The sequence below is a fragment of the Carcharhinus amblyrhynchos genome, chromosome 2 (assembly GCF_965287045.1).
Source record: "Carcharhinus amblyrhynchos chromosome 2, sCarAmb.v2.hapA, whole genome shotgun sequence".
NCBI classification, from domain to species: Eukaryota; Metazoa; Chordata; class Chondrichthyes; order Carcharhiniformes; family Carcharhinidae; genus Carcharhinus; species Carcharhinus amblyrhynchos.
Window position 1 is genome coordinate 96,598,339 of NC_137325.1, and position 15,007 is coordinate 96,613,345.

At 41.0% G+C, this 15,007-nt stretch overlaps 1 protein-coding gene across 3 annotated transcripts in view; it reads right to left on the reverse strand.

Annotated features, from left to right (window-relative positions):
• LOC145356680 (E3 ubiquitin-protein ligase HECW1-like) overlaps window positions 1-15,007 on the reverse strand; it is a 434,978-nt gene that overhangs the window by 132,907 nt on the left and 287,064 nt on the right. For all 3 annotated transcript variants that reach the window (XM_080209562.1, XM_080209572.1, XM_080209579.1), the window contains one exon: window positions 7,517-7,667. In XM_080209562.1, the coding sequence (XP_080065688.1) occupies window positions 7,517-7,667 (151 nt within the window). The remainder of the gene's footprint in view (window positions 1-7,516; window positions 7,668-15,007) is intronic.

The following is a 15,007-nucleotide window of genomic DNA, read 5'->3' on the forward strand; positions in this document are numbered from 1 at the left end:
ACAAAAGATCTAAACTCTAGAGGTGAAGTGGGAGTGATGGTCCTTGACACTAAGGCAACATTTGACTGAGTGTCGCATCAAGAAGCCCGAGCATAATTGAAATTACAGAGAAAATAGGGGGAAACTCTCCACTGCTTGAAACCATAGCTATTAATAAAGGAAGATAGTTTCGGTTGTTGTAAACCAACACCTCAGCCCCAATATCACTGTAAGAGGCCCTCAGGGTAGTTCCCAAGGCCACATCATCTTCAGCTGCTTCATCAATGACCTGCTTCCCATCATAATTCAGTGTAATGTAATTATATGTTGTGAGCATCCCCAGTCCATATTGATGTTATTGAAAATGCAATCTGTTATTTGTCTCTCTTTAAAGGTCTCTCAGAATGTATAACAGATTTTTGGCAACAAAATGGGATTAAAGTGCAAGATGCTTGCAGCGAATAGCAGTAGAGACTCTGATAAATGAAGTTACTGCCAGCAACATGCTTGCTGGATTGTACGAGGCTTGAGCTGACTTCCATTTATTCAACTGCCAACTACACTGGCTTTGGTGAGTCATTGAATTGACTTAGCTTCTGCATCACTATTACTGACAGTCACAGTAAAGTGTTTATTGGGTCACTGGTATATTTGAAAGTGGGTGGAAATAGTTGAATTCATGGGATGTGTCAGAAAGCTAGAAATGTACGATGGAGGTTGAGCGCCCTTTGGATTATATATTGAAAGAATGGGTGCGTTCTTCAGAATAATAAATTTGAACTTGAAAATGAAAGTGAAAAAAATCAGAATAAGACATCAATGTGAAAAAACAATATTACCAATGAAGATTGGCATGGGTAAAAGCAAATTACTGAGGATGCTGGAATCTGAAACCAAAAGGAAAAATGCTGGAGCATCTCAGCAGGTCTGGGAGCACCTGTAAGGAGAGAAAAGAGCTGCCGTTTTGAGTTCAGATGACCCTTTGTCAAAGCTCAAGCTTCGATAAAGGGTCATCTGTACTTGAAACGTTAGCTTTTTTCTCTCCTTACAGATGCTGCCAGACTTGCTGAGATTTTCCAGCAAGATTGGCATGGAGGTGTAAAACAAGTTAACAAATCTCTCACTTCCAATAAAGCAAAATAAATATCACAAGTTCTGAGTAACGTTTTAATCCTAAACCACTAGACCTAGCAGAAAGCTTCATATTTGGAACCTGAAACCAGAAAAATAATGAAACAGTGGGTGAGTATGTTTTAGCACTGAAGAATTTATCACTACATTGCATTGTTAGATCATGCTTTACAAGACAGATTTGCGTGTGAAATGATTGATGAAAGAATCCAGCTGAAGTTACTAAGAACACAAAATCTTACTTTTGAGCTAGCGTGTAAGATTGATTTTATCATGGCGATGGTATCAAAGCATGCTGGAGAACTTCTCTATGGGAATGAATGGTCCTGCTGCCGACTGGCTGAAGGAATCTGTCAAGTCTAAAGTGGGGAGACCTGATCAGAAGTGTGCTGGTGATAGCAGTTTAGTGACTTGTTATTGCTGTGGCAACAACCACATGACATATTGGCACAGAAATTCTAAATTGATATGGCCACAAATTATTCTATCATGCTGCTTGGGGGCGGGGGGTGCTACGAAAGTGGAGGAAGGGGCGGTTGGTTGCTGGGATCTCAGCTGATAAACTGGATAAATCAAATCCCAGGTTAAAACCTGGCTTGATATCCTACGAAGGGTCACCTAGACTCGAAATGTTGGCTCTACTCTCTCTCCACAGAGGCTGTCATTTTCCAGCATTTTTCTGTTTTAGTTTCATATTGCAGCATCCACAGTATTTTGCTTTTATACTTGATATATCCTAGCTATTTCTTTTGCAACTGGAGGAAAACTACTAAACAAATTCACAGGAGTCAACTGATGAACTTTTAACACAAAAGTTAAAGTATTTGCTGGAGAAATAAACTATATTACACTAGCCAAAAATATTGGAAAGATCTTAATACCAACACAAGAAAATTATTCAAGTTACACTATTCCTTTACTCTAGAAATTTCTTTATAGGCATGTATATATTCATACAGATAAACATAACAATTATCTTCTACTCTACCATTCAGGGTAAGTATGAGGTACATCTGAAATAATAGACAAACTATGATAAGACATCCCATACTCCAAAGTAAATGGCAAGTGCAATGAAAGCAGATTACATGGATTTTCAACAACCCGCCCAGAATTCTGTCATACTATAAGTCAATCTATTACACAAACACTTTGTCTTTCTTATGAGGCTTTCTAATCTCTACATTTGAAAAGCTCACCTTGGAATTCTCTCCAAAGGTCACTCTCACTCAGATGGTTTCAACAACATTCCATCTTCAAGGTTTAAATCTTGCCTTTTGAGACACCTTTCCCTGAATTCTGAATATGCTCAAACTGCACCTTTCAAGCAGACTTTCAGATCTTTGGCTATGCCAAGCACCAAGGGACCCAAACTAAGGAGTTATCAATCTCTGTCTGCCTCCTCAGATCTTCAGGACCGCTCAAGTCCACTTTGCTTTACGTCTGCTCTGTCCTCTGTCTTTAATTCAGAATCCATCTCTCTACTCCACTCCTTCAACTTTACTTATTGAGACCTACTTCTGATCCCTGGCTTTGTCCCTTACCTGGGATTTACTTTTGTGCGAACTCTTTCTAATCCCTGTCTTTACCCCCATTTGGGACTTCCTTCTGGAACCTTCTCCTGTCCCCCTCCCAATTTCCTGCTCCTTGAGATATCTTCCTCAGTCATGGTACTCTGGGTCAGGTCACTTGAGCTGCTTTTCATACTGTTTGACTTTCGGTTCCCAGCCTCAAGAATGTAAAAAGACCGATGTGTGCATGTGTGGCCATTTCACAAACAATGCTGCACAGAACGCTCTCAGCTCTGACTTCCAACTGTCAGTTTAAATTTGAATTAAGTATTCACACTTCATCACTGAGGAAAAGGGGTAGTGTATAATCCAGTATGAAATATTATTGGACGAAGACTTGGGTGGGAGATGTAGTATTAAGGTGTTCAGGGTTGAAAGGGTTACTGTATGGGACTGGCTAAACAGTTCTGCCCACATAATGATACAAGAGACACATAACCGAGAGTGGAGGAGGAGAACGGCTTAGATTGAGTTAGAATGTAGTCTTGTACAGATGTATCTAATTATGCTCATTCAATAAACCAGTTATTGTTCAGAACTAGCCATAACTCAGTAATCATACATTAGGCAGCCATAACCAACATACAACACCTCCCTCCATCAACCTTGACCAGCCCTTGGTAACACTCAACCCTCCCTCAGGGATTGTTGATCTCCCTCCTTCCAGGATGTGATATACACCGAATAGTCTTGAGATGAAACATCCCGAGGCCTTGTTCATCGTGGCCGGGGACTCCAATCAGGCCAAGCTCAAGAGTGTTCTACCAAGATACCACCAACACGTATCCTGTTCCACCAGAGGCCCAAACATCCTAGACCACTACTACACAAATATCAAACATGCCTAACGCTCCATCGCCTGCCCACACTTTGGCAAGTCAGACCACAAGGTTGTGCTCCTGCTCCTGGCTGACTAGCAAAAACTGAAACAGGAGAATCCGTCAAAGAAAGTCGTGCTACATTGGTCGGAGGAACTGGATGATCTCCCACACGACTGCTTAGAGTCAGTGGACTGGTCAGTATGTAAAAACTCTGCGACCAGCCTGAACGAGTACACCACTACAGTAACTGACTTCATTAGTGTGTGGAGACTGTGTGTCAAAGAAGTAAATCCACGTGTTTCCCAACCTGAAACCATGGATGAACAGGGATATCTGCTACTCGCTCAAGTCCAGGTCTGTGGCATTCAAGTCAGATGACTCTGAAAGCCAGATATGATCTATGGAGATCCATCAAAGATGCCAAAAGACAGTACCAGACCAAGCTAGAATCCCAGGTCAGCCACAAAGACTCTGCCGACTATGGCGAGGTCTGCAATATAACAGGCTACAAGATGAAGGCAGGTAAATTCACCAGCTCCAATGCACCCCTTCCCAATGAGCTCAACACATTCTATGTCCTTTTTGAGGAAAAGATCTGTGAGAGCATGCCCTCAGTCTCGAAAGCCTCGGATGAACCTGTATCCGAGGTCATCATTGCCGACATCAGAGCAGCTTTCTCAAAAGTCAATACACAAAAAGCAACTAACCCAAATGGAGTACCCGGATGAACACTCAGATCCTTCGTGAACCAACTGGCAGGGGTATTTACAGACATCTTCAACCTCTCTATTTATCAATCCCTACCTGCTTCAAGAAGGCGACCATTATCCCAGTACCAAAGAAAAGCCAAGCAGTGTGCCTTAATGACTATAGTCTGTGACTCTGACAGCCACCATTATGAAGTGCTTCGAAAGGTTAGTCATGGCATGAATCAATTCCAGCCTCCTGGACTGCCTGGATCCACTACAGTTTACCTACCTGCAAGAGGTCCACAGCAAACGTCATCTCCCTGGTCCTACACTCAACACTGGAAACCTAGATCACAAAGATGTATGTCAGACTCCTATCCATACACTACAGCTCGGTCTTTAACACCATTATTCCTACGAGACTCATCTCCAAACTTCATGGCTTGGGGCTTGGTTCCTCCTTTTGGATCCTAAACTTCCTAACCCACTGACTGCAGTCAGTAAGGATAGGCAACAACACCTCCTCCACAATCATTCTCAACACTGATGCTCCACAAGGCTGTGTCCTAACACCCTTATATAACCCTTATACACCTTTGACTGTTTCGCCAAATTCCCCTCCAACTTGATTTTCAAGTTTGCTGATGACACCACCATTATGGGTCAAATCTCAAACAATGATGAGACACTGTACAGCGAAGAGGTAGAGAATTTGGTGAACTGGTGCGACGACAATAACCTCTCCCCCAATGTCAACAAAATGAAGGAGATAGTCATTGGCTTCAGGAAGTGTAGTGGAGGGCATGCCCTTGTCTCCATCAATGGGGATAAAGTAGAAATGGTTGACAGCTTCAAGTTTTTGATGTCCAGATCACCAAAAACCTGTCCTGGTCCCTCAATGGGGATGCTACAGTTAAGAAAGCCCACCAATGCCTCTACTTTCTCACAGACTGAGGAAATTTGGCATGTCTGCTACAACTTTCATCAACTTCTACAGATGTACCATTATTTCTGGTTGTATCACAACTTGGTATGGCTCCTGCTTTGTCCAAGACCACAAGAAACTACAAGGGGTCGTGGACGAAGCCCAGTCCATCATGCAAACCAGCCTCCCATCCACTGACACAGTCTGCACTTCCCACTGCTTCAGAAAAGCAGCTAGCATAATCAAGGATGCCTAGCACCCTGGACATTCTCTCTTCCACCTTTTTCCACTGGGAAAAAAATACGAAGCCTGAGGATGCGTACCAAATGACTAAAAAACAGCTTCTTCCCTGCGGCCATCAGACTTTTGAACAGGCCTATCTTGCAACAAGTTGATTTTTCTTGACGCCCAGCTATGACTGTAACACTACATTCTGCACTCTCTCCTTTCCTTCCCTATGTACGATATGCATTGTCTGTTTATAGTGCAGCCAACAATACTTTTCACTGTGTACTGATACATGTGACAATAATAAATTAAATCAAATCAAATCAAATCAAGCTGAACTTACTACCATTCCCTGACTGGTGGTCTGCCATGTGTTGTACACCTCCTCCCTTGGACACACAGGACCAGACTGCCGCAATGACAGGCTCCACCCCATAGGCTGGAATCTGACTCCCCTTGAGCAACTCCTCTCCCGCCTTTCTCCTGCTCTCACACATGTCAGTGTCTTGATGTATTCCCATCTGAGGCCCTGACCACCCTCTTGCCAGCCCAACTGTTGTACTGTTTGAGGACCTGACCATCAGACTTCCACATCCCACTCCTGCCATTACTGGACCATCCAGCTTTTCCTGCTTCCCTCTCCTTTGCTACTAAGTTCAACTAAGACTAAAACTCAGATCCAAAAATTGAACAACCTTACCTGGTGCATGCTATCAGCAAACTGAGGATTACCATCTCAGGTTTTCCTCCAAGCCACACATTATCCTGACTTGGAACTATACCGCTGTGTTTTCATTGCCTCATGATCAAAATCCTGGAACACCCTTCCTAACAATATTGTAGGTGTACCTACACCACATGGACTGCAGCAATTCAAGATGGCGGCATTGCTTTCTCAATGGCAATTAAGAATGGGTAATAAATGCTCACATGAACAAATAAAATTAATACATTGCCATGGAGTTAGTGGCATTTTCACAACCAACTGCAGGGGAGCTCCAAAACATTGAGGAACCAATGAGTAAGCAACGTTCTCCTGCAAATTTTCTGACTGGTGCCATTAAGAAATTGGGAACCTAGTTGCACATATTTACAGCTGCTGTATTTATAGTTTATTTATTAGTGTCACAAGTAGACTTACATTAACACCGCAATGAAGTTACTGTGAAAATCCCCTAAAGCTTAGGAAATGATTTGGAGGGAAGAGTGCTTTTACATTTCAACCAAGTTTAATATATACATTCAATATATACATTTTACAAGTGTTCCTGCTTCTTTCTTCACATCACAATGCTGACTTACGTTAATGATTTCAGCTTTAATTGTATTTACTAGCTGAGAAAAAGGATTAACATTTTTCACAGTTGTCCACTGACCACATGTTGCAATTCCCAGTCAAAATCCCAGAGCCAAGGCAAAAGATCAGGGGAATTCCAGCAGAAAGTGTACCCCTGTATGAATATCACGTTGCCATAGACCTACAGTTTCTGATTAAGCCAATTCTCAAAGAATGTTTTTGTTGAGATGTTGAAGCTGATAATCTGTATAGAGGCCCACTATTTAATTAGTACTCATAATACAGCTCACTTGCGGCCTGCCTCCTGTTCACATGTGGCCTTGATGTGTCTCTTGTTTCTGTGCATTTACATCCAGCTCGGCTACTAGATGCTAACAGATCTGGAATTCAATTCTGTTCCCTTTCCTTCTCTTGGTCCCCAGTGAAAGTGAGCGGATGATATTGGGATTCAGGTGACTGCAATATTGACAAATTCAAGTTATATTGCTGAATGGAAGCCATAGAATCTATCATCATAATTTATCTGGTAGTGTTTTTGCTCTTCCCGTGAAAAGTACCTAAACCTTTTGTAAAACATTAAGCAGTAACTTTTGAGTGCAGGATTCATCACTCTGATGCATTTGAGTGACCTGTAAATAAAATGCTGCTTACCATCCAAAATCATTAATGATTACAACTGCTCATGAAAGAAGCCAATAAATAGGTAGACACAGTTTCTTGACTAAAGGCACATTAAATACTCAAAAGCAGTCAGATGAAAAGAATGAAAGACTGTCCAGTCATATTTCTCTCTCTTAAAATATTCCGTAGTTCTAATGTCCATTTAGATGGGTAGATACCTTTTTGTCAATGTCCCAGTTGAATGTCTCACGTACCTTCGGTTAAGTTGTTCCATTTGCTGGATGGAGCTGGACCGGCGCAAACCATCAAGTGTAGCAGCTGCTGTAGGGCGCTGCCATGTTGTTGTACGGTTTACATGATCCACATAAAAAACTCTCCCATGACTGTCAATCCGTGCCTCCCAGTCTGGAATTCAACAATGTATATTGTTAGCTTCCAACTATGGACATCTATGCAAAATAAAACCTAAGATGAAATAACCAAATGTGCCATTTTCTAGAAGTCTAGTTAGGTTGCAAATGTTGATAGTATAAGAACTAATATTGAAAAATGTCACAGAGCAAACATTATGATTGTAGGAAAAAAGACCATTTTTAATGGGAGAGAAATAATTCAAACTTGAATCCATATTTTCCAATCATCATTATTTAATGATAGTCATAACTCATCAAAAAAATATTGCCAGTGTTAAAATTATGCTGATCCAAAGAATCTACTGAGATATTATTAATTTGGTAACAAACGAGGTTTTAAATGGACAATTATATGGAATGCATAAGATTTCTATATTGTGCAACTGGGGCCAAGATGCTCATTGGAGATGTACTTTCTCATATCTGTGTTATGGACTTTGAGCTGGTATATCCCATTGCCCCCTTTCACCATTGTGGTGATGTCCTTTGTGAGATAAAATACAGGAGAACAAATCATTGCCTGTGTCCTATTAGAATCACAGAAATCTTACAGTGCAGAAGGAAGTCATTCAGCCCATTGAATCTGCACCGACTCACTGATGGAGCATCAAACTCATGCTCTCCCCCCACCCTATCCCCATAACCCCACACATTCACTCCGCTAATCTTCTAACCTACAAATCTTGGAACACTAAGAGGTAATTTAACATGGCCAATCCACTTAACCCCTACATCTTTAGATTGTGGGAGGAAACCAGAGCACCCAAAGGAAACCCAGGCAGACACAGGGAGAATTAGGAATAGAATCTAGTTGGAATCCCGGAGGACGGCCTGGGATAGACCCAAGTACAGGATTACAAATATACTTTCAAACTCATGAACCTTCCTTCTCATATGCTTTGTTCTGTGACAACAGTCTCAAAATCAGGTTTCTACAATATAAATACCAGAGGAAGACCAAGCATCTACCATGCACAGAACTTGGCCAAAGAGATAAATTGGGTCATTGTGGCACAACTGTGAACCTCTAGCAGGTTTTAAAGCAGGGTGTCCATCAAGTATTTTGGCTGGATTAAAGGTACAAGAACTAGCTAAGCAATTAGAAGAGTCAGATATGGTAAAAACTATTCAGTTAAACAAGGGCACAGGAGTCTGAATCAGTCCTATAGCTGTTAATAGTTTATGGATATTTTAATGAGCTATTTTAATGACCTGTGAATTTGAATGGTTTTAAAAAAACATTTGTTATCTTTAATACAAGAAGTACAAACACTCACTAAACTCTAATTAGCCTCTTAATAACTTTATATACTGACTTCCACATGAGAAAGAATCTAGTTCTGGATTTTACAAAATACTTTCAGATATATGGTTCAGGTTCATTCTGCATCATTGCAGATTAGGAATTAAACAGCTTTGAATGAGCATTTTGTAAGATTAGAGCAGCCATTTGAATCAAAGCCACAAAATGGTACAGGAGAAATAAAGTTCAACCATTTCAATCAGTAAGCATCACCCCTCCGTCTAACCAACAATCATACTGGCAGATTTAATTCCTCCAAATTTGATCACTTTGCTTAGTGAAACCTATCATTGTGTATCAGTTCTACAGTTCATATTTATATTTTGAAGATTAATTAAGCATGCTGTCAAATCACCAATTCTTCAGAACACACTGTGCAGTGAAGTAATCAGAACATGCAGTGATAATACTTGCACAGCTGGGAATCTTTTTTTAAATGTGATCTTGTTACATTATTAGAAAGGTGTACCATGATTTAAGGATTGTAACCCAGGCAATGAAAAAATGGAATTGCAAATTCTGCAATCTCTTGCATGGACTATATGCAAAGAATTCAATGCAGCAACTTAAGGTATTTCAGATTTTAATACTGGAAGTTATGCTTACTTCATTTGCAACACACACATTATTGTGCAACAGTGATCGAATTAATGCACTGTTTTCAAAAAAGTTGTTTTAACACATTGGTATCCTATGATAATACATAGAAAAAAACTAATGCAACACTAATAATAGTTTAACTCAATGGATCCTGTCATTAAATTGTTTTAAGAGGGCACATTGAGCAATAGGGTCCCCAACAGCACTGGAACAGAACCAACACAATAAAGCCCCTGACAATCCTGGAATAATTAATGTTGACCTTCATTGACATAGAGGCATTCAAGGTCACTTCTCTTCAGGAGGCAGGAGGGAGGCACATACCAGCTTGTATGTAAAAGAGTCATGCTATATTTGCAGAACAGGTAAGGTGAATGTGAGAGGCACTCATGTAAAACACCACAGTTTTGCAGATTATTTCTGAACACTCAAAAGCAATAGGGAATTGGTTCATACCTTCTGCTCTCTTTATAGATGATGATGCAAAAATGCAGGGATCTAGAATGAGGTTCATACCAGAAAGTAGACTGGAGCACAAGTATCATGATATATACTAAACTCCAGGACAGAAGATAACATTTTGGAATTAACAAAGAGCAATGGGCATGAGGAAGAACTTGGTGTCATAAAGATGGAGTAAGATGTGGCAGAAGAAATGGGACAGATCAGGGGCCGGTGAAGTTTAACTTGGGAAGCAACAATAATGACTGTGCCTGTTCTCAGGCTGGAGTATTTTGACTACTTGATCAGTGTGGAGATTCATGTAGATATTAAGTAAGTTTTAGGCATAATTGTTATGTTATATTAAACAGTAATTAATAAAGTAACAACCACACATTGAAGTTTCTGTAGGAATCATTGTGAGCTGTTGTGAGTTGCTGATTCAAAAACCACTTGGCCTTCGGACAGAAAGGCCCATTTTGCTCCAAACTGTCACTAATAAGATATAGCCAAACTGCAACAAGGCAAACATGTCAGTGTGAAATGGACCTTTGCTTTGTACTGCAACAAATATGGAGAAGGTGAAATTATTGCAGCTAAATTATAAATATGTTCCTCATATACATTTGTGACTTTATTACATATAACAAATGAAGGAAATCTTAACAGCATTTCAGGATTATAGAGAACTTTTGAGAGGTAGAGACCAAGAAAGAATAATATTTCTCACACCATACACTCTTAGATGGTATTTCTATGAGGAATTCAGAATTACATTTAGATGGGCACAAGTGAGTTCCATGATGGATATGCCGGAAATCTCTTGATATCTTCTGCCTTACTGTTTTGTTGCTAATTGTCCCACACACTTAGAGAAGAATGATGCAGGCTGGGAAACTATTGTTGAATGCATGCAGACTACTAACTTCTGTTTGTCTCACCAATTCAAGTTGCAGTATCACAACATACTGTCAAAACTAAATTTATGTAGTTAATATTTGAGGTGAAATGGACCAGAGACTTTGTAGCATTTGATCGCATATGGCTTGAGTCTAAGAACATCTCCCACTGGGATCTTACTGATCTGGCCTTCTGCATATTATATTATCTTTGGCAATCTCTCAAATATTTTTATTTCACAAATTTAGCTTCTTTTACATTTATTAGGTTCTAAGAGATTTCCATGCAAGTATTTAGTGGGGAAGGTTTATGATGATGATCTCATCTGGGCTCAATAGCACATATTATGTTAAGGATTTGTAGATTCTTTCCACATACCTTAGCCATTAGAAGAACTGTAACTAGTTCCTTATGGTAACACATACTCTTGTACAAGAGTTTGCGACAAATTGCAAAAATGTTCTTTAAGCAACACTACCACCAATCTTTTAGCAGCAAAATAGTTGGAATGGATTAAGAAATGCAGAGAACTAGTGTGGTGGGAAAAGGAGACAACAGTGGTTTTGGAATAGAGATGCAGGAGAATACATCAAGTGCACATCTCAATAATTTTCCTATTTTTAATTCTACTTAATTTCTGTCACTGCAAATACTAGCAGCAATTCTTCAGTTGGTTTTGTCAGCGCATTACAAGTCTAGGTATTCCAATCAGGTTAAAGTTTATATTATCAGCAGTTAATTTCTCATCCCATAGTGCATATCAATATGCAAAACTTTGCTATATGAAAGATAATATGCATTAGTTATTCTAGAGACCTAGCTCACTCCTGAACATGATTGGGAGTTAAATATTCCAGGTTTCAGCATTTTTAGAAAGGACAGGGAAATTGAGAAAAGACGACAGTACGATGGCACAGTGGTTAGCACTGCTGCCTCACAGTGCCAGGGCCCCAGGTTTGATTCCATCCTTGGGTAACAGTCAGTGCGAAGTTTGCACATTCTCCCCATGTCTGAGTGGGTTTCCCTGGTTGCTCCGGTTTCCACCTACAGTCCAAAGAGGCGCAGGTTAGGTGGATTAGCCATGCTAAATTGCTGCTTAGTGTTCCAAGATGTGTTGGTTATGGGGATTAGTGGGGTTATTACGTGGGATTACAGGGATAAGGTCTGGGCAAGATGCTCTGTCAGAGAGTCGGTGCAGACTCGCTGGGCTGAATGGCCTCCTTCTGCACTGTAGTGAGTAAGCATGGTCAACAAGTGAGGCAAGAGACACTATCAAGTTAAAAGAAAAGACTTGCAGAAATGCAAGGAAAAGTGGTAATCCAGCAAGCTGGGAAAGCTATCAATGCAACAAGGGGGCACAAAGAAAGCAATAAGAGATACTAGGTGGAAATGTGGAAAGAAATTTGAGCATTTGATATGGTGCCTCACAACAGACTTGTGAACAAAGTTAGAGCTCATGGGATAAAAAGGACAGTAACTACATGGATACAAAATTAGCGGCGTGGCAGGAAATAGAGAATAGTGGGGGATGTTTTTTTCCAGACTGGAAAAGATTTTATAGTGGCATTCCCAAGGAGTTGGTGTTTGTACTCTTGTTCTCCCTGATGTATATTAATTAGCTAGACCTTGATGCACAATTTCAAGAGTTACAGATGACAAGAAACCTGGCAGTATTGTGAACTGTGAGAAGGTTAGTGCAGAACTTCAAAAGGACAGGCAGGTTGGTGGAATGGGTGGCCAGTGGCAGATAAAATTTGACGTGTAGAGAGGCAACATATAATACAGGGTACAATTCTAAAGAGGGTGCAGGAGCAGAAGGACCTGAGTGTATAAATTATTGAAGGTAGCAGAACAGGTCGAAAGTGCAGTTGTAAAGCATATGGCATCCTAGGCATTATAAATTGGGGTGCAGAAGGAAGGAAATGATGTTACATCTATGGAAAACACTGGTTCAGCTTCAACTGGAGTATTGTGTCCAGTTCTGGGCACCACACTTTAAGAAGGATGTGAAGGCAGGAGAGAGTGTGCAGAAAAAGTTCACAGGAATGGTTCCAGGGATGAGAAATTAAGTGAATAGTTAAAGTTAAAGTTTATTTATTTATTAGTCACAAGTAAGGCTTACATTAACATTGCAATGAAGCTGCTAGAGTCGTAGAGGTTTACAGCATGGAAAAGGCCCTTTGGCCCAACTTGTCCATGCTGCCCATTTTTTTAAAAACTCCTAAAGTAATCCCAGTTGCCCGCTTTTGGCCCATATCCCTCTATCCCCCTCGTACCCATGTAATTATCTAAATGCTTTTTAAAAGATAAAATTGTACCCGCCTCTACTACTACCTCTGGCAGCTTGTTCCACTTTCCCGCTTTTTCCCCCATAACCCTTAATTCCCTTGTCTATCAGAAACCTATCTATCCGTGACTTAAATATATTCAGCGAGGTCGCCTCCACCACTTCAACGGGCAGAGAATTCCACAGACTCACCACCCTTTGAGTGAAGAAGTTCCTCCTCAACTCCGATCTAAACTGTCCCCCCCCTTATCTTGAGGCTGTGCCCTCTAATTCTGCTATCCTTTGTTTGAAAAACAATTCTCTACAACCACCCTCTGGCTTCTGTCAAGAAGTCTATTTTGTATCTATTTAGATAACTCACGCTGGATCCCATGAGATTTAACTTTATGCAACAACCTACCATGAGGTACCTCGTCAAAGGCCTTGTTAAAGTCCATGTAGACAACATCACCAGCACTGCCCTCATCTACCTTCTTGGTTACCCCTTCAAAAAACTCAATTAAATTTGTGAGACATGGTTTTCCATTCATAAAGCCATGTTGACTGTCTCTAATCTGTCCTTGCATCTCTAAATGCCTGTAGATCCTGTCTCTCAAAATACTTTCCAACAATTTACCCACCACAGATGTGAGGCTCACTGGCCTGTAGTTCCCAGGATTTTCCCTGCAGCTCTTTTTAAACAAAGGCACAACATTTGCCACTCTCCAATCTTCAGGCACCTCACCTGTAGCTATCGATGATTCAAATATCTCGGCTAGGGGATCTGCAATTTCCTCCCTAGCCTCCCACAACGTCCTGGGATATACCTCATCAGGTCGTGGGGATTTATTGACCTTGATGCACTTTAAGACTTCTCTGTAACATGTACAGTCCTCAAGACATCACTATTTATTTCCTCAAGTTCCCTAACATCCATGCTTTTCTCAACAGTAAATACTGATGAGAAATATTAATTCTGGATCTCACCCATCTCTTGTGGATGGGTGAAATTCCCCTATTTGCCACACTCCGGCGCCTGTTCAGATCAATGTGCCTAACCAACAAAGCTTTCAGACTGTGGGAGGAAACCGGAGCACTCAGAGGAAAATCACACAAACACGGGGAGAATGTGCAAACTCCACACAGACAGTGACCCATGCCAGGAATTGAACCCAGGTTCCTGGCGCTGAGAGGCAGCAGTGCTAACCACTGTGCCACCATGCTGGGTAGATTGGAGCAGCTCGGAATATTCTCCCTGGAGAAGAGAGGCTGAGGGGAGATTTGATAGGGGCACTCAAAATCATGAGGAGTCTGGTCAGAATAAACAGGGAGAAATTGTTCCCACTGGTTGATTCATTGAGAACCAGAGGGCACAGATTTTAGGTTTTTTTTATTCAGTCATGGGGCATGGGTGACAGTGGCTGGCCAGCATTCATCGATCATCCCTAGTTGTCCTTCAGAATGTGGCGGTGAGCTGCCTTGAAACGTTGTAGCCCACTTGTTATGGATTGACCCACAATGTCATTAGGGAGGGAATTCCAGGATTGGTGAAATAAGCAATGAAAATATGAGGGAAAACATTTTCACTGAATGGGGTGGTTAGGATCTTGGGAGTGTGGTAGAGGTAAACGGAAAGATGTGTAGGGCTACAGGGAAAAGGCTGGGAGATAGCACTGGATGGACTTCTGCTGCACAGACATGATGAGCTGAATGGGCTCCTTTGTGCTGTAACCATTTGATGATTATTGGGGCTGAATTGTTGCCCAAGTTTGCGGGTGTGCTTCAGTGCGGAAAATGATCGCGCTATGTTTTTGTTTTAAGT